At 55.0% G+C, this 25595-nt stretch overlaps 1 protein-coding gene across 4 annotated transcripts in view; it reads left to right on the forward strand.

The window, feature by feature from the left end:
- Positions 1 to 25258, forward strand: part of FCHO1 (FCH and mu domain containing endocytic adaptor 1) — a 27805-nt gene extending 2547 nt beyond the window's left edge. Inside the window, exons 1-28 of one of the 4 annotated variants that reach the window (XM_007461024.1) lie at positions 2547 to 2585; positions 2820 to 2908; positions 3312 to 3386; positions 7954 to 8045; positions 9116 to 9190; positions 10346 to 10487; positions 11856 to 12008; positions 12250 to 12354; positions 13248 to 13346; positions 13439 to 13535; positions 14609 to 14653; positions 14768 to 14846; positions 15585 to 15609; positions 16012 to 16069; positions 16552 to 16730; positions 16813 to 16837; positions 17212 to 17263; positions 17826 to 17917; positions 18308 to 18583; positions 20504 to 20616; positions 20725 to 20812; positions 20968 to 21076; positions 21798 to 21953; positions 22271 to 22403; positions 22840 to 23039; positions 23689 to 23744; positions 24259 to 24423; positions 24961 to 25258. In XM_007461024.1, coding sequence (XP_007461086.1) covers positions 3360 to 3386; positions 7954 to 8045; positions 9116 to 9190; positions 10346 to 10487; positions 11856 to 12008; positions 12250 to 12354; positions 13248 to 13346; positions 13439 to 13535; positions 14609 to 14653; positions 14768 to 14846; positions 15585 to 15609; positions 16012 to 16069; positions 16552 to 16730; positions 16813 to 16837; positions 17212 to 17263; positions 17826 to 17917; positions 18308 to 18583; positions 20504 to 20616; positions 20725 to 20812; positions 20968 to 21076; positions 21798 to 21953; positions 22271 to 22403; positions 22840 to 23039; positions 23689 to 23744; positions 24259 to 24423; positions 24961 to 24983 — 2664 coding nt within the window. In that variant the 5' untranslated portion in view covers positions 2547 to 2585; positions 2820 to 2908; positions 3312 to 3359 and the 3' untranslated portion in view covers positions 24984 to 25258. Of the gene's footprint in view, positions 1 to 2540; positions 2586 to 2819; positions 2909 to 3311; positions 3387 to 7953; positions 8046 to 9115; positions 9191 to 10345; positions 10488 to 11855; positions 12009 to 12249; positions 12355 to 13247; positions 13347 to 13438; positions 13536 to 14608; positions 14654 to 14767; positions 14847 to 15584; positions 15610 to 16011; positions 16070 to 16551; positions 16731 to 16812; positions 16838 to 17211; positions 17264 to 17825; positions 17918 to 18307; positions 18584 to 20503; positions 20617 to 20724; positions 20813 to 20967; positions 21077 to 21797; positions 21954 to 22270; positions 22404 to 22839; positions 23040 to 23688; positions 23745 to 24258; positions 24424 to 24946 lie in introns of those variants that run through there. The other 3 variants (XM_007461025.1, XM_007461027.1, XM_007461026.1) reach the window with 3 other exon arrangements.
- The last annotated feature ends 337 nt before the right edge of the window (positions 25259 to 25595 follow it).

A 25595-nucleotide genomic window follows, 5' to 3' on the forward strand; every position in this document is an offset into this window, starting at 1 on the left:
CCGGCAAGAAGCCCCACGGTTTTGGGAATTGGTGCTGGGGAGGGTGGATCTCTGGGCAGCACCCGGAGCCTGTGTCAGCCACCTCCCGGAAGAACTCTTCCCCACTTCCAGCAGCCAGAGGATGGGGACATCCAGGTCCACTGACAACCTGCTGTGTGACCTTGGGCAAGTCCCTGTCCATCTCTGGGCTTTGCCCTGGCTCTGTGGAGGCTGGGAGACCTGGGTTCATGCAGGGCTGACTTCATCAGACACAGTGACCACCATGTCTCAGGCACAATATTTTAGGGGTCTGTAAAGGTGTTTTAACTTCTTTTAAAATCAGAAGGGGAAAAAAAAACAAGCTTTGGGGTCAAAGAAAACATTTAATATATGGTATTAATATATTCGTTTCTATGCCAAATGTAATTGTAAAATATAGTTTAAATTCTCTTTTTTTATTGGAGGAAGGGGCCCATGAAAGCAAAAGTGCCTCTAGCCTATGAACGTCCTCATGCGGCCCTGGGTTCGAGTCTTGGTGCTCCCATTCATGGGCTGTGCAACCTTGGGCAGGTGGACTCCCCTCTCTGAGTCTTGGGTTCCCCCCCAGTGAAGCAGGCATCATTGGCCCCCCTCAGAATGGTGAGGTATGGAATGTTTAGCCCAGGGTTGGTGCTCAATTTGTGGGTACTATTATTTCACAATTGTTGTCAAGATTATTTGCTTGGTAATAATAGCCCCGGCTAGGGGCCTCAGTTTACCCACCCAGGACCTGCACGGTGCCAGGGAGGTCCCATGGGTGCTGTCTGGAGGGGGAGGGGAGGTGGCTGTTGGGCCGTGGGCGGGGCAGGGTGAGCTTCCTGTCCCCCAGGCACAGGGGCCTCTGCTTGGTGCTAACGGAAGTGGCAGGGGCCACGTGGCTCTCTCCTGGTGCCTGCCCCAGCTGACAGGGGCTCTGGCCCCATTCACTGTCTGGTGAGTTTGAGCCCAGGCCAGGAGGCCCCCGTTGCCCCTCCTTGCCCCGCTCAGGAGCAGAAGGGAGACCCTTCTACCTAGCCCGGGTTTCAGGAGAAACAGTAGGTGTCACTTCCTGGGCCGGGCTGGGGCCTGTGCAGGGCCACCCTTTGCTCTGCCACCCCGACCCCCATTACGACTCTTGAGTGGCGGGAGGGATGGCAGGATGGTCGGGGGAAGATGGAGATCCAGAGCCACGTGTGGAAGTTTCGAACAGGAGTTCTTTTGCAGACAGGTCAGGGACAAAATCATAGTGACCTGGGGCCAGTGAGTGACCTCTCTGTGGCTCAATTTCCTCATCTGTAAAGTTGGGATTGAGCCTTGCGGTGTGGTTGTGAAGGCTGAATGAATGTGTGGTACCTGTGAAGAGCTGGGCACAGCGCCACACACACACTCATGCTCAGTGTATGTGTTGGGGGAGGGGCAATCTAATGGGAGTTGTAAAAACAGTAGCAAGATGCTTGGTTTCTGGGGAACTTGGCCCGGTGGCTCCTAGGATCCTCTAGAGCAGCACTGTCTAGCAGAACTTTATCTGTGCTTTCCAGTTGGGTGGCCACCGGCCCCATGTGGCTCCTGAGCCCTGGAAACAAGACTGGCACAACTGAGGAACTAGGGGTTTAACGGTACATAATTTTATTTAGTTTAAAATTAAGTTGCCACATGGGACTAGTGGTTCCCTTATCAGTTAGCATAACTCTAAGGGATTTGGAGATGCTCAGGGTCTAGGTCATGGCCAGGAACTAAGAAATGAGATGGGAATTTAGGGCTTTTCTCCCTTGGGATGTCAGCTTAGCATATCCCCAGCTAGACTGGGTTTCCTCAGGGGCTACACTAGGAGCTAGAGTTTCTCAGGGGCCCCAGCATCACCCGGCACAGGGTGGTGGTTGGGAATGTTTGTTGAATCAAATAATTGTTTGCCTGGTGAACACCTATTCATGCTTTAAAACCCCAACTTCCACGCCCCCTCCTTTAGTCCAGGTCCCCCAGTCCTTGTTCCCCCATTTGGTTCAGCTTTGACCCGGCAGGACTGGGGTATCTGTGTTCAGCTCTGTTTTCCTAGACTGAGGGCTCCTCAGGAAGCAGGCCCAGGGCTGAATCATCTCATGGACCCTGGTATTGTCCTGGCCAGGTAGGCACATGGTGGGTGCTGGGTGACTTACAGAAGTCAAGTGACCAGGGGCTAGCTGATAATGGGTCTAATTAAACTCACTTTCAAGATTAGAAAACTGAGGCTCAGAAAGGGGCAGCCTTATCCAAGGTCCTTGCTCAGTCCTTTCCTGGTGAGGCCCAGGGAGCTTTCCCATCCTGCGGTCACCAGCCCCGTCCCTGCTGCTACTGTGCCTCCTGGGCTCCCAGCTGCTGCTGAGCTGCCCGCGGGGTCATGAATTATGGATGAGGCTTTCGGGCTCCAGTGACAAGCCCAACCTCAAGAACATGCCAAGGACACCAAGTGTCCCTCCCTCGTCTGGTGGCTTGGCCCTGCCCCCTCTGCAGGGAGGCCTGGGGTCCTCCAGCAAGATCCCTTCTAGGCATTCCCTCTTGTTTTGCAGATGGGGAAACTGAGGCACGGAGCTGGACAGTGACTCAGATACCAGGTGAACATTTTGGCTTCCAGGGGGTAGGGTTGGGACTCATAGGGGCACCAGTGTCAGCTGGGTCACCACGGTGAGGGATGAGCTTTCCATTACAGGAGTGTGCATGACATAGGAACTGTTGTAGAGGGATTCAGGAGACCCGGAGGGAACCTTAGGGACACTTCAAGGACCCCAACTGCCATGTGGCCGATCACAGTCCCAGTGTTCACCTCTCACCAGACCCTCTTCCCACAGGAGCTGCCCAGCGTGGGGCTGAGTGCTCAGGTTGGGACTCAGCTGGCCCGAGTGCAAATCCACTGTCATTTCCTGGCTGTGTGACCTTGGCAAGTAGCTTCCCCTCTGGGCAGGGCTCAGTTTTTCCATCTGTGAAATGGCCTAGAGCTTTTCTACCCATCCCTGACCATGAACTCCTATTCATGCTTAAAAACCCCAACCCCTATGCCCCTTCCTCTAGTCTAGGCTCCCCTAGACCGTACCTCTTCATTTAGTCTGACCCCACAGGGCTTGGGCATCTGTATCCAGCTCTGTCCCCACTAGGCTGGGAGCTACTTGAGGACCATGCCCAGAGCTGTATCATTTCAGGGGCCCTGGCATACTCCCAGCCTTGGGGTTTTTGGTTCCTTCTCCATCCTCTTTCTCCCTCTTCCACAAGGAGAGCAGTTGGAATTTCCCTTCCTCAGGCCCAAGCTGGCTATGACTGCAGCTCAAACTTGCCTCTCTCTTCAGACAGGCACCAGACGGGAGCCTTCGGGGGTCTCCATAGAGGCCATCAGGATGTCGTATTTTGGGGAATATTTTTGGGTAAGTAAGATCCGCTGTTACTTTGGTGGGGGCTCCTGGAAGGGCTGTGGGGCCTTTTATGGAGATGGAGGGACCTGGGGGCTTGTGGGCAGAGTCTTGGGCAGATGGAAGATCTGCAGGGGGTGGAAGTTAAAGTGGGAAAAGTCAGGCTGGGTTTGAATCTACACCCCCAGATGTCATAGACCTTGTGATCTTGGGCAAGTCACAGGTTGAACAGGGAGACTGAGGCCCAGAGTAGGAATCTCTCACCCAAAGTTGCCCAGTGAGAAAGTGCAGTCAGGGCTCAACCCCAGGGCCAGACTGAACTTTCAGGATCCAGGGTCATTCCAGCCAGGGAATTTCCACATCTTCCCCATCCTGGAGAGTTGGGGGGTTTTCTTCACTTGACCCCTAGGGACCCGCTCACCTGTCTGCCCTCCAAGCTGGGGACCACATACTGTGACTCAAAGAGCCAAGTGAGACAGACTTGTTTTTATTCATTCACTCCCTCCCTTCCTCCCTGTCACCACCACCCCACACCCAGCCAACTCTGGGAGATGCTGGAGCCCCCAAGAGATTCCATCCAAGCCCTGACCCTGAGAAGCCTCCAGTCTGGGGGACACAGAGCCAGTAAGATACACCCAGCCCTGTAGGGTCAGGGCTGAACCCAGCCTTTGGTATGCCCAGAGGAGGAGCAAGGACACAGAGCTGTGTTTGCCATGGGCTTTGAAGGCTGATTTTCCAGGATGTCAGAAAGGCATTCTGGGCAGGGGGAACAGCCTGGGCAGAAATCCAGAGATGTGACACTGGGTGGCCAGTTGAGGGCACAAGGACTCCTCCCGCAGAGCTAGGCTAATGGGGAGCCACAGAGGATGTGTGAACAGGAGAATCAGGGAAGGACCAGGGCAGAAAGCCCCTTCCTCAGTTGCAAGCCCAGAGCTTGCAGAGGAAGCTCAGTTGCTAGGCAACCGGTTGCCCATGGCAACAGGCCTTTCTCCCTCCCCAGCTGGGGCTCCTCTTACTAGCACTTGCTTTCTTAAAGGGGCTGCATCCCCTTGCCAATTGCGGAATGGTGGTGGGGGAACGGACCTCCACCTCCTTCCCAAGGGTCAGAGTCCCTGGATTTGCCTCTGAATGGCTGTGTGACCCCATCAAAGGGCTGTCACTCCCTGAGGCCCTGGTGGTGATCTGTGTAAGGGGTGGGGGGGTTGACCGTTTTGAGGATCGGTGGTCGCCCAAGTATTGGAGCCCTGACAGCGGCGCCTACATTTATTTTAAATTTCTCTTAATGGCATGCAGCACCTACATTTCTTTTAAATTCTTTTTCATTGTATGAGGCATGCAAGTTCGCTGTAGAAAATTCAGACCAGCAAAGAGAAAATAGAAGCCACCCCCAACTCCTCCTTCCAAATATAGCCTGGTACACAGTGGATAAGAGCTTTGACTTTGGGATTTGAATTGGGCTCTTCTGGGAGCCCTTGGGCAGGTGGCTTTGCATCTCAAAGCCTCAGGTTCTGCATCTGGGAAAGAGGGATGAAACTCCTGCTTCCCCAGGACTAAGGTAGTAACCCTGGAATGTCTGTTTCTTTTAATTAATGTTTCTTTTTTAATCTATTGTTAGTATTGGTGACTCTTTGCTGGGTGACTCTGGGTCCCTGACTGGCCTGAAGGAGGCTCCAGTCGGGGGAAATCAAGCCAGACAGGGATGCCCCAGTCTTGTTGGATCAAGTCAGGTCTGGAGGCATGGACGGCACTGGGGAGCCATGGGGGAAGTGTGAGCAGGAGAGGGACATGATCAAGCTGTATTAGAAAGATCTCTCTGGGGCTGGCGTGGGAGCAAGATTGGAGTCCAGAAGTTCTGAAAGAAGACACAGGCCCGAGACAGCCCCTCCCAGGACCCTCGGCTGCCAGCCCAGCCTGAGGGAGCCAGACACTGCTGGGGGCTTTGCCAGGTCTGGGAAACGGGCCAGCAGTTGGCTCTGAGTCAGCTCCAGATGCTGGCTTGGGCGGCGGTGCCTGGTGCAGCCTCACCCGAGGATCCCCTGGGCAGGGTGGGCAGAGGCCTGCTGGGGCTGTTTGCTGAACCCTCAGCACTTGTGCAGGAGGCCCTGTGTCTTGTACCAGCCTCATCTCACCAAGACCTTTGGGAGGTGAGTGCTGTCATTGTCCCCATTTGTCAGATGAGGAAACTGAGACCCAGAGAGGTGAAGTCACTGGCTCAGAGTGACCCAGTGCATAAGAGGAGGATTTGACACTTGAGCCTTGAAAGTATGTTTCTAGGGAATTCCCTGATGGTCCAGTGGTTAGGACTGTGTGCTTTCACTGCTGAGGGTGCAGGTTCAATCCCTGGTCAGGGAACTAAGATCCCGTAAGCCGAGGCCAAAGATAAAATTAAATTAAAAAGAAAAAAAAGAAGTATAATTCTAGACATGAGAAGAGAGAAAATATATTCCTGGGGAGCTGGAGGGATCAACAATGCATGTTGGGAAGTGGGGGTCTGAGGAGGGTCTAAGAATGTTCTTGAAGGAGGAGGGCCTGGCAGTGATCCTTGAGAGGTGGAAGAATTTGGATGGGTTGAAAAAGTTGCAGGCTAGTGAGCCAGGTGACAGTAACAGCCCCAGCAAAGATACCGTGATGGGAAAGAGCAGCTTGTCTGCACCATTTGCTATTTGCTGGCGAGGCCAAGTGGCTGTCCTGGGTCTTCCCCAGTCGTGGCCTCCATTTTTCCATTTGCACAGCAAGAGGGATCATCTGGTGGTGATTTCTGGCTTTATCCTTCAAGCTTCCAGGTAACTGGGAGGGTGAACCCCTCAGGTTGGAGGAGGATGGAGGAAACCATCATTTCCCGACGGTCTGTGAAACGCTCCCAAAGGGATCACTTTAGTGATTTGTGGTGGGAATTAAATAACATTGGATCCCTCCATGAGCTTCCTCTTTCAGTCTAATTACAAGGCCCCATTTGGTGCTAAAATATCTCTACTTCCCTCCGACCACAGCTGATCACCCTTTTTAACTGACAGCTCAGTGTTCAGACATGTTGCCTTTCACGTGTGACAGGATCTGGCTGGCATTAAAATATAGTCGTTGCCTTATTTTTTCCTGTCCCCTTCATTATGGCAAGGGGTCCTGGCTTTCCCCTTAGAATAGTGGTAGGGACTTCCCTGACAGTCCAGTGGTTAAGATTCCACACTTCCACTGCAGGGGGCATGGATTCGATCCCTGGTCGGGGAGCTAAGATCCCACATGTCGTGCGGTGTGGCCTAAAAATAAGAAAAAATTTAAAAAAAAAAAAGAAAAAAGAGAATAGTGGTAAGCGTTGCCCTTTTAAATCAATATATTTGGAGAAGAAACAAGAGCAACCTTAAAGCAAAATGATAACTAAGTAATACCATGAATCAGCAAAAACTAGGGTTGCCTTTGGGGCTTTAGGGGACCGTGATATGGATCATCTTGGTATTTACTTCATCCCCATATGAGAGGTAGGTGACTCCCTGCCCCCATCCTAATGAGGAGCCACTACAGGTTCAGAGAGAGGCAGTGACTGATCTGGATCACACAGCACAGCCCTGGCCTCTCCCACCATGGTGACCCCAGAACTAGGAGGAAAGAGGTTTGGTGCAAGGCATCAGCAGGCACCGGGGTAGAGGCTCTGTTCCCACCAGTCCCAGGTAAGAGCAAAATAAGTTTTGTCCATCTATTCAACAAACTGAAATGCCCTTTCTGTGCCCCACCCTGTACTGGATATTGCTGGGTCCTGAGAGAGGTGTCAGACCTGCATCCTGCTTTGTGGGGTTCTCAGAGAGGGAGTTTTCATGTTGAAGAGAACAGAAAACACAACTACAGTGACTTAAGCAACAGGGGTCATATTAGTTCATAAAATTGAAAAGTTGTACAGTAGTGTGGCTTTCAGGGTTGGTTTGATCCAGCAACTCTGCTCAACACGCTTTTTATTCAGACCCTCTCAGGTTCAGCTTCTTTCCAAAGTTCATGGTTTCCACTTGGTTTCCAGTATCTCCTGTGACTACATAATCATTTATGGAAAGATAGAGAGAACAACAGGGGAAGAGACTGATAGAGAAAGGAACAAATAGAGGCAGAGATACACACACACACAAAGACAGAAAGATAGTGACAGAGAGAGACAACCAGTGAATGAGAATGTCTCTCCCTCAACTATGGGAGAAAAATCCCAGGATTCTTTCTATTTTTTAATTTTTATTTTAAAATTTTGTTTATTTATTTATTTATTTATTTATTTATTTATTTGTCAGGCCTCGCGGCTTGTAGGATCTTAGTTCCTTGACCAGGGTTGGAACCTGGGCCCCCTGACTGGAAGTGCAGAGTCCTAACCACTGGACCACCAGGGAATTCTCCCAGGCTTCTTTCTGATTGGACCAAATTAAGGCCCATGAACCAATCCTTGTGACCGGGGGGAAATGCAACAGGCTGACTGGCTCAGCCCTGAACCAATCCCTACAACCAAGAGGATGGACTTCTTCTGGTTAGCTCTTCAGCCCAGCCCCTGTTGCTAGGTAACCTTGATGTCCTCTCCATCCCCTTTCTCAATCTCTACCCCCATTCCCTGCAGGGAGAGAAGAACCATGGCTTTGAGGTCCTGTACCACAGCGTGAAGCAGGGGCCCATCTCCACCAAGGAGCTGGCCGACTTCATCCGGGAGAGGTGAGGTCCCCAAGCCCCACCCACCCCATGGCCATGTCCCACAGTCCACACAGCCATGCTCATCTTGTGCCCCAACCCTAGTGCCCCCTTTTCCCTTGCCCATTCCATCCTCCCACCACACCACACCCTGCCAGAAAGGATCCAGGCCCCTGGGGTCTCCAGGAACCAAATGGGCTTGAAGACCCTCCAAACCAATGGTTCTCAACACTATCAGCCCCATGCCCCATCTTAAATGACAATCACCAGGTTCTAACGCCTCCCCCTGAAGAGATGCTAATATGACCTACTTACAAGGAGAATTTTGAAAACTCAATCTCGGGGCCCTGAGTATGATAAAAGAAAAATCATGTATGATGAAATAATCTACATCTCAGCATGTCAATGCTCCGACGTCTGAGAAAACATAATAAACTCAAATTGCAAGGCAGCCAGCCTCTGCTCCCCAGCTTCTCAGCAGCTGAACGCCCGTTAAATCTGGGCAGAAAGTCCAAAGGATTATTAACCAGGTTTTTCTCTTGGTGGCTGTCACGTGGGACCTGTCGCAGCCATACAGGACAGGGGCGACTCTTTATTTTATGGGCCTGCAGACCCTGGATCCATCCACTGCTGCTTATGCTGCCCCACAGGTGCCTCTCTCAGAAAATGCCCCAATGGGTAACTGGTTTTAACTGGGCACACTGCTACCCCAAACAAAACTGAGGTTCTATTAGGATGAAAATGTGAGTGGATATTAGGTAGGCATTTAGCAGTGTCTGTCTAGAGGGAAAAAGGAAATATGAGTTTGTCTTCTGCAATTAAATGAGACAAAGCATATAAAACATTTATATCATGTGCTTAAAAATTTGTTTATCTGCTGTTGCTACTGCTGCTAATACTACTGATGTTTTACTTAAGGATTAAAACCTCTCCCATGAATTTCCAGAACACCTCCCCCTGTCAGGAGACTGTATCATTCTCCTGGAGAGACACTGCTCAGATGTTTGAGATGGGGAAACTGAGGCCCAGGGGTGTGGGGCCTTTCCCAAGTGTGCTCAGAACCTTCCCCATCCTTGCCTTGTCCTCCTACCCAGGGCCACCATTGAAGAGACCTACTCGAAGGCAATGGCAAAACTTTCCAAGCTGGCCAGCAACGGGACCTCGGTCGGGTGAGTGGGCTCTGGGTGGGGCAGGAGTGGCCAAGGGTGTGGTGCGCTGTGGGGCAACAGGAGCCTGCCCTCGGGTGGACATCTCTTCACGCTTGTGATATGTGGAACAGGGAGTCATCCCTCTGCTTATGGGGCTAATTGGACAGAGGAATATAGTTCATTCATTCACTAGTTCATTCATTCATTCACTGGATATTTACTGAGCACCTACTGTGTGCCAGGCACTGTTCAAGGCACCAGGGGGCCCGGGGCAATCAAGACAGATAAAGCCTCCAGTCACCTTCATGCCCTGTTCATAGGTGTACATCTGGGATGTGTGATGAGACGGTTGTTAACCACAAACATGAACAAAGTCCTTTCCCAGGGAGAAAAGTGCTAGGAAGAGAACAAAATAGGAGCGTTAGAGGCTGGACACTATCTCTGGAGCTGAGACCTCAGTAATGCGAAGGAATCAGCCATGGGGGTGTCTGCAGGACAGAGACCCAGGCAGGTGGCTCAGCTAGTGCAAAGGCCCTGAGGCAGCGACGCACCGTACGTGTTCAAGGAAGAGCAAAGACGCTGGCATGGCTGCAGGGCCTGGACAAAGTGGAGATGAAGTAGGGGAGAAACAGAGGGAAGGGGCCACAGGGTCCCAACACACAGGGGCCTGACTTTTAAACCAGGATGTGATGTGGTTCCATTGGCATTGCAAAGTTCCCTGTGGCTCCCGTGGGGCAAAAGTTCTGTCGGGGGCCGAAATGGCGGCAGCAGAGAGCGAAGGCAGTGGGGAGGCCAGAGGGGTCTTCTGTAGAGGTGAGGAAGCCCCGCAAACTTGATTTGGGCAGGTTGAGTTTCAGCTGCCTGTGAGTATCAGGCGGGGCCTGGAGTCCAGACAGAGGACTGTGGGGCCTCGGCCTGGGTTTAAATTCCAGCTCTGATATTCATTTGCTGAGGGCCCTTGGGTGAGTTATGGAGCCTCCCATGCCTCAGTTTCCCCATCTGCCACAGGCCCACCTCACACAACTGCAGTGGGGATTAAATGAATTCACATGTGTTCATGCTTAGCAGGGCCCGGCACACATTAGATGCCTAAGCCAATGCCAGCCATGCTGTATGAGGGGTCCCTGGGGGGCTGGGCCTGCTGGGCCCGGGATGTGTGACCCCACCTGTTTCCAGGACCTTCGCCCCACTCTGGGAGGTCTTCCGAGTCTCCTCAGACAAGCTGGCGCTCTGCCACCTGGAGCTGACACGGAAGCTGCAGGACCTCATCAAGGACGTGCTCCGCTATGGCGAGGAACAGCTTAAGGCACACAAGAAGGTGTGTGCTGTGGGTACCACAAGGCTGGTGGATGGGGGATGCCAGTGGCTCCCAGGATCCCAGGACTTCTGGGGCCTTGGAACCTCCAGCCCCTGGTGTGTGCCTCTGAGAATTCTGTTAATTCCACGACATCAAACTCAGAATCTCACAGACCTGAGCATTGGTGAATTTCAGTCTCAAAATTCAAGAGCAGGGATCTGCAAACTACGGCCCGCGGGCCACATCCAGCCCACCACCTGTTTTTGTGCAGCCCTCGAGCTAAGCATAGTTTTTCCATTTTTAAGTGGTTGAAAAAAATATCAAAAGAAAAATATTTTGTGGTGTGTGAAAATGACCCCTGATCTAGAGCATCAGGGACTACAGATCTTGTTATTTGATGTTTCTAGACTCTGGAAGAGCCAGACCTTAGACTCTCGGGATCCCAAAATATTTGAAGCTTATAATTCTAGAGTCATAAAGGCTTTGCATTTACAGATCCCTAGAATCTGCAGGGGGTTTTGTTTGGTTTTCTGGCCGTACCTTGCGGCATTCGGGATCCTAGTTCCCTGACCAGGGATCGAACCTGCGCTCCCTGCAGCGGAAGTGCAGAGTCTTGACCGCTGGACCGCCAGGGAAGTCTTGAGTCTGTGGTTTTTAACCCCTGTTAAAAAAGGGAGTTGGGGGGCTTCCCTGGTGGCGCAGTGGTTGAGAGTCCACCTGCCGATGCGGGGGACACGGGTTCGTGCCCCGGTCCGGGAGGATCCCACATGCTGCCGAGCGGCTGGGCCCGTGAGCCATGGCCGCTGAGCCTGCGCGTCCGGAGCCTGCTCCGCAGCGGGAGAGGCCACAACAGTGAGAGGCCCGCGTATCACAAAAAAAAAAAAAAAAAAGGGAGTTGGTAGCACTTCATACTGTACAGTTAAAAATGGTTAAGATGGCAGCTTTTATTTTATACGTATTTTACCACAGTTTTTTAAAAATTGAGGAACAAGGAAGTTTTCTACAGGCTGATATGGAACAATCTTGGGAATGAATTATTAAGTGGAAAAAGCAGTGAGTTTAACAGTGTGGACTGTTGCCATTTGTCATAAAAAATGGGCACATTTGATGGTCCATGTGCCAGTTATTTCTGGAGAAGCATCATGGTAATAATGGGAGGTTTTTACCTGAACTCATCCCTTAAAACTTTCTGAAATGTGTAAATATTACCTATTTAAAGAGTTAAAATTTTTGAAATTCATAGAATACTCAGAAAAAGTATCCTCTAGGACCTGGAATCCCACAGAGTTTGGGAAGCTGGGAATTTCACGCATACACCTGGGGTCTGCTCAGGTCCTGCACCCCAGCAGGGGCTTCAGGTGGCCCGCATGCTCTTCTCCGGCCCCACAGTGCAAAGAGGAAGCAGTGGGCACCCTGGACGCTGTGCAGGTCCTTGCAGGCGTCAGCCAGCTCCTGCCCAAGTCCCGCGAGAACTACCTGAACCGTTGCATGGACCAGGAGCGGCTGCGGAGGGAGAGCACCAGCCAGAAGGAGATGGACAAGGTGGGCACACAGCTGCAGGTCCCCAGCCACCGCTGGCCCACACAGGTCAGAGGAATTTGCCGAGGGGTGACGGAGCTGCCTGCTGGGAGAGTGAAAACATATCACAGAGCGATGGTCATTGAACCTGCATGAACCAGATACATGCTGGGCACCCCAAGGAGTCTACGTGCTGGGGGATGGGGCCGGGGAAAGTGCCCTGAGTGTCACCCTCTCAACTCCGTCCCCTCCCTGTGCCTCCTAGGCAGAGACCAAGACCAAGAAGGCAGCAGAGAGCCTGCGGCGTTCAGTAGAGAAGTACAACTCAGCCCGTGCTGACTTCGAGCAGAAGATGCTGGACTCAGCTCTGGTAAGAACCAGGCATCTGTACCTTGGAGACCTACACATTCCTGGGCCCAGGATGCTCTGGCCCCAGAAGTCCAGAACCTTCCAAACCCTCGACTCCAGAAGCCTTAGAATCACAGGCTTAAAGCCGTAGAATTCTAGAGCCATTTAGCTCTTGTTACTGTTACTATTATTTCAAAAACCAAATCAGTTTTGTGCCTTAGTTTCCCCACCTGTAAAATCGGGGCAGTAATAGTACCTGCCTCATGGAATTGTTGTGAAGATTAAATGAGTCACCATATGTCTGCAACCTTTGGCAAGGCACTGCACCTCTCTGGGTCTCTGTCTACCCAAATGTTTGAAAAGCAGATTGGGATCTCAGGATTCAGAATCAGATTTTTTTTTTCTGATTTTGCAGTGATAGAAAGTTGCAAGTGATAGAAATCTTCATTCAAACTGATAAGGAGACATATAGGCTCAGGGAACTGAAAAGTTCAGGGGGCAGAGCTTCAGGTATGGCTGGATCCAGGCCTGGATCCAATGGCATTGGCAGGAAGTTGTGCCTCTCTGCTTCTCAAGTCTGTTTTTCTCCCTGAGGGCTTTACTCCCAGGCAGACAGACCCTCCCGGATATGTGTGTGTGTGTGTGTGTGTGTGTGTGTGTGTGTGTGTGTGTGTGTGTGTGTGTGTGTGTGTGTGTGTTGCAAAGTAGCCACCAGCAGCCCCCACATGCATCCACCAACACACTGACTTAGGGTATGAAAGTGTTTTTTTCCATGGTTCCAGCAGAAGTCCCAGAGCTCTTCCCCAAACCAATCACTGAGGCCAGGGGATTGGAACATCCTTATTGGTCAGGCTGGGTCACATAGCCACTCCTTGTGGCCCCACCTTCCCATTTGCCCCTCCCCTCCTGCCTCAGCGCTTCCAAGCCATGGAGGAGACCCACCTGCGGCAAATGAAGGCACTTCTGGGCTCTTATGCTCACTCAGTGGAGGACACCCATGTGCAGATTGGGCAGGTGAGTGGGGCCAGGGATGGGGAATGAAGCTGGGGTTCTGGGAAAGAGGGCCTTGGCCCTGCCTGATTACACACTTCGTCCGCCTGGCCCAGGTACATGAGGAGTTTAAGCAGAACATAGAAAACATCAGCGTGGAGATGCTGCTGAGAAAGTTTGCAGAGAGCAAGGGCACAGGCCAGGAGAAGCCTGGTGAGTCTGGGCATCTGTGGGGGTTGGGCTGTGGAGCTGTAGGGGAGGAACAGGACTCAAGAGGGAAGGGAATGAACCTCTCTGGGCTTCGTTTTCCTCATAAGAAAAATGGGCTGATGACAAATCTAACTCAGCAGCCCACAGAGGAAGAGGATCTGCTGCCTGATCTCATGTGTAAATCTCTTACAACTGGATACCAGAGGGGCCTTGAATGCCAAGCTCAGCCTTTCAGATTTTTCCCTGAGGGCCCAAGCGAACCATTGAGGGTTGTTGAGCAAAAGACCAATTTGAAAATGTCCAGATACAGAGTTGAGGAAGAATTGAGAGCAAAAGTTTTGGGGTCACATCTGGGTTTGTGTCTTTTCTTTGTCGCTCATTGTGTGACCTTGGACATCTGTCTTGCCTTCTCTGAGTCTCAGTTTCCTCATCTGTAAAGTGGGGATGATAATAACCCCCACCTAATGGTGTTGTGAATGTTCAGTAATTTGATGCAGATAAAGGGCAAAGTGTGTACCTGGCACATAGTAGGCACTCAGTAGATGCTGGTACACAGTTTACATCCCTAGCTCTAGTCAACCACTAGGGTCTGTCTTTTCTCCCTCCTGTCTCTATAGCTCAGCACCAGCTCAGGTCACCTCTCCTTGTGTGGGTCCCCACTCTTGCCCTTCACTGGCTCCAGGTTTGTCATGCCCTGCTCCTGCTTACATACCCTCTATGGCTCCCCATCACCCTTGAGAGAGAGTCCCAGGTCATCATCCTGGCACCTTACAGACTTATGGTCCATCCCCTGAACCACCCAAGTTCCACGCAGAAATGCTGGAGGTAGAAGTAACTCAGGCAGTGCCCCCTCCAGTCCATCCCAAGGTGGCCACCATCCAAGGCAGGACCAGGACACTTGGCCCATCCCACTCATGACCATCTCTGGGGCTGGTTCAGCATCTTGGCTCAGGCCCTGGACCCTGACTGGTCTTGAGCTCAAATCCAGGTGCCATTGTGTGGCCAGAGGTATACTGCTACCCTTGCCAGGCCCAGTCTCCCTGCCCAGCTGAGTTTCTCAATCTTTTCTGTCTCAGGGCCTTTGGACTTTGAGGCGTACAGTGCGGCTGCCCTGCAGGAAGGCAAGTACGTCTGGGCCTGGATGCCCAGGCTGGACCACAGGGATGAGGGAGACAGAGCTGAATGGGAAGGGGAACCCCCCAAGGCTCAGCTGCATCCCCCTCATCTGTCCTCAGCAATGAAACGTTTGCGGGGAGCCAAGGCCTTTCGCCTCCCAGGACTGAGCCGGCGGGAGCGGGAGCCACCTGCAGCTGTGTGAGGAAGCACCCCAACCCATCCCTGGCCCAGGCCAACCCAAGATCCCTCCCCCTGCCCAGGGTATCCCAGAAGGCCCCTGTTTAGGGTAGCCCAGGAGAATCGTATTCCAAGCTAGCCCAGGAGTCCCTCTACCCAGGCTAGGCCAGGAGCTCCTCTGTCCCAGACTGGCTCAGTATTACCACTGCCCAAGCTAGTCCACAATTCTCCTTTTGCCAAGACTAGACCAGGGCCTGCCTGTTCCCCCTTCCCCAGCTGGCCCAGGATTTCTCCCTCTGTCAAGGCTAGCCTTACTGTTTCCCCACCTAATCTAGCCTGGCAATTCTTGCTTTGTTAAGATGAGTCCAAGAGTCTCCCTGCCCAGACTGGTATCACATTCTTCCCTATGCCCATGGTCTCCCTGGCTAGCCCAGGATTACCCTTGCCCGGTCTAGCCGAGGATTCTTTTCTTTGCCAAGGCTAGCCCCATTATTTCCCTGCCAAGGTGAGCCCTACATTCAGACTAACTCCAGGGTTCCTCCCCTTCCAAGTTGGCTGAGAACACCCCATGCTCAGCTAACTCCAGATTCACCGCCCCGGCCCCAAGCAAGCCCCCAAGTTCCCACCACCTGCAGGGCTAGTTCAGGACAACATAGCAGCCCAGGGGCTGGCCCCAGGTTCCGTGTCCGGTGTTGGGGCGGAGGGGAGGGCCAGAGGAGGTGGGGGAGCTGACACTGACACCTCCTTCTGCATTCCCAGAGATTCCCTGGAGCCCGATTCAGGGGTGAGTGCCACGGGAGGGGCCAGGCCGGGCTGCAAGTGGGAGGGCTCCATCCCACCTTGGCACCCCCCCCCACCCCCGCCCAGGCCTGGAAGCCAAGCCTGGAGCTCAAGGGGCAAGAGGTAGCACAGCTTAGGTACCAGGTTCAAATCCCACCGTGGCTGCAAACTCCCATGGACCACGTGGGAGGGACCAATGTCCCCTCTTAGCCTCGATTTGCCTCTCAGGACAGGTTGCGGCATGTTCTGTTCCTCCAAGGACCTGCCCACGAACTGCGAGAAGATCGTTATTGCCATTGGGGTTGTTTTCTCGGTCTGAGTCAGGGCCCGCAGGTGGAGGGGGGCACGGCAGGGTGAGATGGGAGGTTTGGTACCAGAGAGACTAACTCACCACTTGTCCCCCCAGACGCGTCCAGAGGTGGATGAAGAAGGTTTCACTGTCCGGCCTGATGAGACCCAGAACCATATCCTCCTGGCGCCTCCTGGCGGCGGTTGTTGGCACAGCGAGGACAAAGCTCTGTCCATAGTGATCCACCCACCATTAGCAACCCTCTCTGTGTACATCCTGAGGGGAGCCTCCAGCTGTGAACCAAGCAGATTCAGTTGCAGACACTCGCCCTGCGGGGTCAGGGCTGAACAAGAGGGAGAGAGGGGAGCTTGGTTACCCCAGAGGGGGAGCCAAGGGGACTTCCTGGAGCAGGGGGTCACCGGTGTTGGGGTTTAGCAGCTGAATAGGAGTTTACTAGTGAGGACAGGGCATGCTTGTATGAAGGCTTGTGGTGGGAGGAGAATGGCAAATACATGATGTCGAGGCAAGGGTGGCAAGTGGTGAGAGATGGAATTGTGCAGTGCCTCTAAGGGATGTGAGCAGGAAGAGATGGATTTGAGGGCTGACTGGAGGGAAACCCCACGTTGGAATCCGCTTGGCCCCTTGACTGCAGTGCACGCACAGCGGAGCCCTCCCGCTTCTCATCCAGCGACTCCGATTTCGATGATGAGGAGCCCCGCAAATTCTACGTGCACATCAAGCCCGCCCCGGCCCGGGCCCCAACCTGCAGCCCCGAGGCAGCCGCAGCACAGCTTAGGGCCACAGCTGGCAGCCTCATCCTCCCTCCTGGCCCAGGGGTGAGACGTGGGGAGGTGCTGTGTGTGGGGCAGGTGGGGCTGGCTGGATGCCACCGACCTGACGCCACCCCTTTGTCCACAGGGCACCATGAAACGCCATTCTTCACGTGAGTAGCCTATTAAGGGGTCTTCAGTTTGACGAGGAGCACGTGGAAGGGAGACTGGGCCTGGAGTGTGGGTGTGGGTTTGAATTCCAGTTCTGCTGTGTAACTTGGGGCAGGCTGCTTACCCACTCTGATCTCCTTTTATAAAATGGGGTCATTATGAGCATTAAATGAGAGCCAATAGGGATCGCTGGGGCTGGGAAAGAAGCCAAAAGCTGGAGACAAGTTGGCTCAGGTTCGAACCCCTCTCTGCCTGATTTGCTGGTCACCTTGGGCAGCTGACTAGACAGCTCCAAACCTTGGTCTCCTTGGTGTGTGGAGTGGGAAGCGGTGCAGGCCTGGCGACAGAAAGGCTCAAGGAGGTACATCTCTTGCAGGGGACACTGCTGGGAAACTACAGAGGCCTCGATCTGCCCCAAGGGCTGGCAGGTGGGTTCCATGGGAGGTGGGGCACTGGGCCCACATGAGTGGGCAGGTGAGGGCCGTCCCTGCCTCTCTCCTCCTCCCCCGCTGCCTCCCCATGTCTCTGACTCCCCTTCTCTTATCCTGGCAGGGAGTTAAGGGCATGCCGTCTTTGAGGGACCACTTAGTCATTCACTTGATGAACATTTAGTGAGCACCTTCTGTGTACTTGTGCTGTTCTGGGTTCTGGAGATAAATGACCAAGACAGGTCCTCCTCAGAGTCCCATTCTAGAGGCTCAGATTTTTTAAATAGTAAATAAGTTAGAGCATATTCGATGCTTCCAAGTGCTGTGAAGAAACTAAAGCAGGCAATGTGATGGAAAATAGGAGTGGGTGACTTTAGCTGGGGCCGTGGTGGAGGGGTAGCAGGGGAGGTGGGAGGACTCTGAGCTGAGCCCTGAAAAGGAGCAGGAGGTGGCCGCAGGGAGATCATGGGGGACAGAGCTCAAGACCAAGAACAGCAAGTACGAAGGTCCTGAAGTGGGAGGAGGCATGGAAACACCCCTCTTGTCCATTCCCTGTTCCCAGCTGTGCAGAGAAGCTGCAATCGGATGAGCAGGTTTCCAAGAACCTCTTTGGGCCTCCCCTAGAGTCCGCCTTTGACCATGAAGATTTTACAGGTGATGGGAGTGGGGCTTCCGGGACACGGGCGGCCAGCAAGAGGAAGGGTGGGGCCCCTGCAAGGATAGGAGGCTCTGGACCGTGGGCCAGGCCGGAGGGAGGACATGGGGGTCCTTTGTGGGTCAAAGTGAGTGTGGGTGAGGCCATGGCACGAATGGGCGGAGCCGGCAAGAAGGTGTGGCCTTCGTGGGAGTGAGGATGACAATGAGTGCATAGGCAGGCATCAGTGGAGGTGAAAGTAGCCAGACAGCATGGCCTGGGGTGGAGGGGGGGTGGGGGAGACATCGAATGGGGGCGGACCTTCCTCGACATGGGCGTGGCCTGTGGGAGGATGGACGGGACTCCGTGTGAGTGGGGTCTGGAGCTGGCTGCCCCCTTCCCTCCCCCAGGCTCTAGCAGTCTCGGCTTCACCTCCAGCCCCTCGCCATTCTCTTCCTCCTCGCCCGAGAACGTGGAGGACTCCGGCCTGGACTCACCGTCCCACGCGGCACCCGGCCCCTCCCCGGATTCCTGGGTTCCCCGCCCAGGCACCCCACAGAGCCCACCTACCTGTAGGGTGCCGCCCCCAGAGTCGAGGGGGACGCAGCCCCTGCTGCCATCAGACTCACCACAGCCCCTTGCACCATCCCCGGGTCCCTGGGGGGTGGAGGCTGTGGCTGGAGGAGGTGAGTTCCTCCACCCCTAGTCTGAGAGTTATCTGAGTCCTGGGGGAGGATTGAGCACCTAATGTGGCCAGGGTCTGAACAGGGTGCTGGGGACACAGCCGGGACCCAGGCAGGCAGAAACCCTCACCCTTGCAGGGACAATAGTGATATGGATATTTAACAAGGCAGGAGGTGGCAGGTGCCTGGTGAGGACTCAGAAGGGTAGGGCCTCCCTGAGGAGGGAACGTCTGAGCTGGGATTTGATGGAGGTGAGGACGCAGCCATATGGACATGGGGGGGAAGGGCATTCCCAGCAGAGGGCACAGCCTGTGCAAAGGTCCTGGGGTGGAAGCAGGCAAGACCCTTTGAGGAACAGTTAGAAGGCCAGTGTGGGTGGAGCAGAGTGATGACAGGGGGAAGGAGGGAGCGGAGGGGGAGATGTCGGCAGGGAGGTGGGATCAGGTGAGGGCTGGTGGTCCCAGGGAGAAATGGGAGTTTTACCCCTAGCAGGGTCAGAGCCACAGGAGGGAGGGCTGTGAGCGAAGAAGGGGTGGGACCTGCTCGGATTGCAGGCGCTCTCTGACCGCTTGGTAGGCAAGGATGAGAGCCAGAGTCGAGGGAGGTGAGTCCAGGTAAGTGGTGACGGGGTAACAGTGGGGAGAAGGCCAGCAGTCAGTCACGGGACCCAGAGAGCAGAGGGATCAGGGCAGAAGGCCTGAGGGCGGCTGAAAGGAGGGGGGAGAGCAGAAAGAGCAGGGAAGATGGGGCAGAAGAAGCTGGGGTGGGGGCGTGTCAAGCTGGGGTGGGGGCGTGTCAAGCTGGGGTGGGGGCGTGTCAAGGCTGGGCCTTTAGATGGCAGGTGGATGGGGGAGGCCAGGCTGGAGCACCCTGTGGACAGCTGCAGGAAGACATCATCAAGCTGAAGTGGGACGGAAGGCTGCCCGGGGAGAGGGTAGGAGAGCGCCCAGGGTCGAGCAGGGGCAGGGCTAGAGGGGGGGAGGAAGGAGGGGATTGGCTACTGGTTGGCTCCTGGGGGCCTGAGTCAGAGGGACTGTGGGCTGTGACCACATGAGGTCCCCAGCAGTGGTGATGGGGTGGTGGCGGGGGGTGGGGTGGGGGGCTTGGTACCATCCTTGGTTAAAGGAAGAGCCTGGTTGGAGCTGGTTCAACGGAGGGCTCAGGGGAGTGAGTGTAGACCATGAGTGTAGACAGATAAAGTTGTCTGTGCTTTACTATAGAACTAAGGTTCTCAACTGGGCCAGTTATGCCCCTCAGGGGACACTTGGCAATGTCACCACTGTTACTTGATTGTCACCACTTGGGGGCGGGGTGTACCTGACGTCTGAGGGGTGGAGGCCAGGGAGGCTGTTCAACACCCTACAGTATGCAGGGCGGCCCCAGCATCATGAAGGATCCAACCCTGTTGAGAACCTTGGCACAGCCTGGGGTGTAGGTAGGAGGGGAGATGGGCGAGTAAGCGTTTGTAGATGGAGCAAAGCAGGGACACTAGTGAAGCAAGAGAGCGAGGGGAACCTAGGTGTTACACCATGATTAGTTAATTTAGAAGGGTGTGACTCAGACGCAAGCCAGGGTGGGAGACTACCCTTGGAACTGCCAAATGTTGGGTAAAATGCCTCTGCCAAATCCCCACCCCCCCATAGAGTGCCTACCTCCTGAGCATCCAGCCCTTGCTTGCATACCCCCAGTGATGGGGAGCTCACCCCTTATTGAGCCACCAGTGTAGTGTCTGGGAGACTCAGGGTTGCAGATGGTGTCTACAGTCCTGTCCAGCACCTTCTCTGTAGCCCTAGGACTCCCAACCATCAGGGGGTCTCCTCCTATAAGCCCAACTCCCAGTTTGGGGCTGAGTTCCTCCCCTGGGGAGGTTGGAGAGGCCCAGGCAGCAGCTCAGCCATGTCTGTTCTTATGCTCATTCCCCAGACTTGATGCCTGTACCTGCTGACCTTGCAGCCAGGGAGGGCCTGGCAGCCCCACCCCGGAGACCTCGCTCCAGGAAAGCATCCTGTCCCCTCATGCGCAGCAACGGGGACCTGGTAGGGTGAGGGGGGTGGCAGGAGCCGGGCTGGGGGTCGCCTCCAGGGTCAGCATCGGGGCACTGCTGCTAGGGTGTTCACAGGCTGGCCTATCTTCTTCCCTTCCAGTCTCGTTCCCTGAGCCCCTCCCCACTGGGCTCTTCAGCCCCCAGCACCATCCCAGAACGGCCCAGCTTCTCATCCCAGGCAGGACATGGTACGTGGGTCCTCTCTGGGCCTCAGTTTCACCTTCTCTGATCCGGGTGTGTGGCTTAGTGATACAACGGAGGCCGTGTCGGCAGAGGGCGGGTTCTGGAGCCTGGGACCTGTGCTCACTCTGCCTGTCCCTCGTTCCCTCCCTGCCACCCCCAGGAGTCTCCCGGGGCCCAAGCCCTGTGGTCCTGGGCTCCCAGGATGCCCTGCCCGTGGCCACTGCCTTCACTGAGTATGTCCACGCCTACTTCCGTGGCCACAACCCCAGGTACACAGTGGTGGGGCACAGTGCAGATGGTGACAGGCAAACATAGGGCTCCCTGGGGGCTGCGCATCTAGGTTCCGGCAGGGACAACTTTCAAATGGGTTTCATGATCTGCTTTACCGTGGAACAGCTTTGAACACTGAGGTGAACAACCAGACCCATCCTGAGGGCTGTAGGAACCATGGAAGGCATTTGAGCAGGGCTAGGCATTGATGTAGCCACGGTTTAGAGGAACTCCTCTGAGGCTGCTGTGGGCGTCAAACTGAAGGGAGCAAGACCAGAGGCCAGGCCCGTGGAGGGGGCAGGTTAAGGGTGAGTTGAGGGACCAGGGATAATCTGGGGGCGGTGCCCAGCCGAAAAGACCTTAAGATCAAGCCACAAAGAGAAGGAGGGTATTGGACCGGAAACCTAAGCTGAGGACAGTTACAAAACTGACTGTTTTGCTTTGAGCTTCCTGGTGGCCTGGGGAAAAGAGAACTGGAGAAGGGGGTGTTCCTGTCTCCTTCAGCCCAGTGTGGATTCTTCCTGGTGTCTGGATTGCTGTCCAGGCAGGGACACAAGGGGTGGAGGCTGGGGCTGGGAGGCTGGCCATGGTCAGAGCCTTGCTGGTTCTGAGGGACCTGGTGAACCACAGGCTACAGTGAAACTAGGAGAGAGGGGAGCGTGAGGTGCCAGGCAGAGCCCTGAGCCAATGCCCAGTGCCTTCACCACCCGCCCCCACCAGCTGCCTGGCTCGAGTAACTGGGGAGCTGACCATGACCTTCCCTGCTGGTATCGTGCGCGTGTTCGGTGGAACCCCACCCCCACCGGTCCTCAGCTTCCGCCTCGTGCACACGGCCCCCATTGAGCACTTCCACCCCAATGCTGACCTGCTCTTCAGGTACTGTTGAGGAAAGGGAGAAAAGTTAGGGGGTTCCAGGGACTGGTGGGGGCCAGGAGCACCCCGGCTCTGAATTCCTGTTCTGCCTCCCGGGATTTGCTGTGTGACCCTGGGCAAGCTGCTCTCCCTCTCTGAAACTCACTCTCCTTCTGTCTTTTGCTTCCCACCCTCGCCCTTCCCTGGGAGTTATGCTTTATTGGTCCCAAGGTTAGCCTGGGAATCTGCATCTTTAGGAAGCCCTTGGTGTAGGTGGGATGCTGGAGGCCCTTGGGACGGCATCTCCCGAGGGTTGGGGTGATTATTCCCGGTCTCTGCAGTGACCCCTCCCAGAGCGACCCTGAGACCAAAGACTTCTGGCTCAACATGACGGCTCTGACTGAGGCCCTGCAGCGTCAGGCAGAACAGAATCCAGCTGCCTCCTACTACAACGTAGTGCTGCTGCGGTACCAGGTGGGCCAGGTGGATGGGTGGGGGCAGAGGGGGCAGGGAGGGGATGGTGGATGGGGACAGGGTGAGCAGGCAGCAGAAATGGAGGCTGATAGCAGTGACCGTGGGGTGAGCTGTAGGTGGGGTGGGCAGTGTAGGGGGGCCTGGCCTCCACTAGTGCAGATGGCCCCATCGTGCAGATTAGAAGAGGTCCGATCCCAGGACCTGGCAGCTGGCACCTGTCCCTAAGACTTTGTTAGAATGGGGCACTCGTCTGCCCTCTGCTGGAGACGTAACACAGCCTCTCATCAACAAAGAGCCCCCGGGGTGTCCCAGGCAGTGCAGTCAGGTCAGTTGAATGGCGGGTGGCATGGCAGGGGCAGTGTGGCTGAATAGTATGCGGTGTGGCAGGACAGGACGGCTCAAGCCGTGTCCTCTCTCCTGTTCTCCCTTTCCCTAGTTCTCCCGCCCCGGTCCCCAGTCCGTGCCTCTGCAGCTGAGCACCCACTGGCAGTGCGGGGCGACCCTCACTCAGGTCTCGGTGGAGTACAGCTACCGGCCTGGTGTCACGGCCGTGCCCACGTCACTCACCAATGTCCAGATCCTGCTGCCCATAGGGGAGCCTGTGACCAACGTGCGCCTGCAGCCGGCTGCCACCTGGTGAGGGCATGTGGGAGGCCTGGGGAAGCTCAGCAGTGCCCCCAGAACCTAGCAGAGCTTCCTTTGATACACCAACTGAAGGGTCCACCCTAGGCCTGACCATTCACTGTGGGCTCACCTTGCTTGGAGCTAAGGGTGATATTACTAGCAATAATAATGTCTGACACCGAGAGCTTCCTACATGTCAGGGTTGTTCCCTGTGTTCTGCACACATTGACAGGCTTGGGGCTTTTAGGAACCCCTCAAGGGGTTGGCCACCATCATCCCCACTTATGGAGGGGGAGCTGAGGCACACAGAGACTAAGTCACTTACCTAGGTCACACCAGGATTTCAACCCAGCCACCCACTCGTGGTCCCTGGCTTTTAGTCACTGCACAATGTTGCCTTTGTTTTGTACAAAAGGTAGAACCTGCCACCAAGAAGCCAAATTTATAGGGCCGAATGCATCATCTAAAAATGCTGCAAGGCTGTAGAGCCTTCAGGAGCCAGCTGCTCCATACCCCACCCCCATTTCACACATGGGAAAACTGAGGCCAGGAAGGAGACCCAGCTTTCTCGGGTCATGTAGCCAAGAGGCAACTGAGCTGGGACACTGGGCTCCCAATGTCCTTTCTGGTGGAGACCGGACCAAGCTTCTCTCGATGCCAGGAACCTGGAAGAGAAGCGGCTCCTATGGAAGCTTCCGGATGTGTCCGAGACAGGGGGTGAGTTATGATTGTGCTTAAGGTCTTGGGGGCCTCAAATGGGAGAGGCTTATTTCAACTAGGGGCGAGGGAATTCCCTGGCAGTCCAGTGGTTAGGACTCCACTTTCACTGCCGAGGGCGCAGGTTCGATCCCTGGTCGGTTAACGAAGATCCCGCAAGCTGCGCGACACAGCTAAAAAAATTTTAAAAAACAAACTAGGGGAGGATTGGGGATGTGCTAGGAGCCGGGCAGTGTAGGCATCTAGGAAAGCTTGAAAGGGCTTTGACGAAGCTGGAGGAGAGGGCATCCCGAGGGGTGGGCACAAGAGGTGCAGAGGCCCTGAGGCAGGATTCCTTTGCAAACCACACACAGCCCCGTGGGGCCAAAGGAAAAGGGTGCAGGACGTAAGAGGAAGTCAAACGGAACAGACAGAGCCACAGATCAAAGGGCTCGGGTGCAGGGTTGAGGAGGAGCCCAGGTCACAGCAGGACCGGGGTCGGGGACAGGACACAGCTGACCTCAGACCTCCCCAGGCTCTGGCCGCCTGTCTGCCAGCTGGGAGCCATGCTCAGGGCCCAGCACACCCAGCCCTGTGGCTGCTCAGTTCACCAGCGAGGGGGCCACTTTGTCCGGCGTGGACCTGGAGCTGGTGGGGAGTGGCTACCGCATGTCACTGGTAAAGAGAAGGTTCGCCACAGGTACGCCCTCGCCCTGCCGCCGCGCATCCCCGGAGCCAAGACCAGGCCGGGCTCTGAGCCCCACTCCCTGCTTCTGCCAGGGTGCGGGGGTGGGGGAGGCATTTGAGGTGTTTGGAAAGGATAGGTGGGTGTTGGGGCCTGGAGACCCAAGATGGGGGGCACAGGTGGAGAGGGGTGGTCAGGGCCCCAATGAGAGGGATCAAGAAGTGTCCCCTACGGGAATTCCCTGGCGGTCCAGTGGTTAAGACTCCGAGCTTCCACTGCAGGGAGCACGGGTTCGATCCCTGGTCGGGGAGCTAAGATCCCATATGCCGCGGGTGCAGCCAAAAAAAGAAGACGTGTCCTCTGGCCGGCATCCTTGCAAGAACCCAAGGCAGGGAGCCAGAAGCCCCTCTGGCGCACCCATCCCCACCCCCATTCTCCCGTCCCCACAAGAGGCTGCTGGGGTCCATGGGGCAGTGGGAACAGTGAGTTACAGGGGTGTTTTGAAGAGGATTGGGCCCCCCCCCTGCACGCCTCACAACCCTGCCTCCACAGGGATGTACCTGGTGAGCTGCTGAGCCTGCAGAGGCCGACCAGCACCACTGGCCCCAGCTCTGCACTGCGTCCTGGTGCTCACTGACTGATCCCTGGCCCTCCTGCTATAGACCCGAGGGTCCCCCACCCTGGCCTCCCCTGAGGCCCTGACTCCATGGAGAGGATCCCAACGCTCAGTATGGCTGAGCCTGAGATCCACTCCTGCTCATGCCAACTCTCATGCAGGTCCTTGGCCTTTTAATGTTCTTTAAATAAACACTCTATTTTCTAATAAAATAAATAACAAGCCTTTTCCTGCTCCAGGAAGTTTCCTTCACATCGCCAGAGAGGAGAGGAAGAAAAGACAGATGGGTGGGAGAAATCTAATATCCTTAATAATCCTTAGCCCTGCCCCTCCACCCCCACCTAGCCTGTGCGGGGCGATACTGGGGGAGAAAAAGCCAGACGTGAACACCCCCAGCCCCATGGACCCCTCCGGTCCTGTGGGCTGGTGGAAGAGAACAAGGGCCAGAGGAACCTAGAGGGGGATGCCAGAAAGACTTCCTAAGCAGAAGACATTATGAATGGGGCTTTGAAGTTTGAGTAGGAGTTTGCAGGCTGGATATGGGCATGCCAGGCAGAAGGATGGTGAGTTG

The sequence above is a fragment of the Lipotes vexillifer genome, unplaced genomic scaffold, assembly GCF_000442215.2.
Source record: "Lipotes vexillifer unplaced genomic scaffold, Lipotes_vexillifer_v1.1 scaffold469, whole genome shotgun sequence".
In the NCBI taxonomy this organism is placed as follows: domain Eukaryota; kingdom Metazoa; phylum Chordata; class Mammalia; order Artiodactyla; family Lipotidae; genus Lipotes; species Lipotes vexillifer.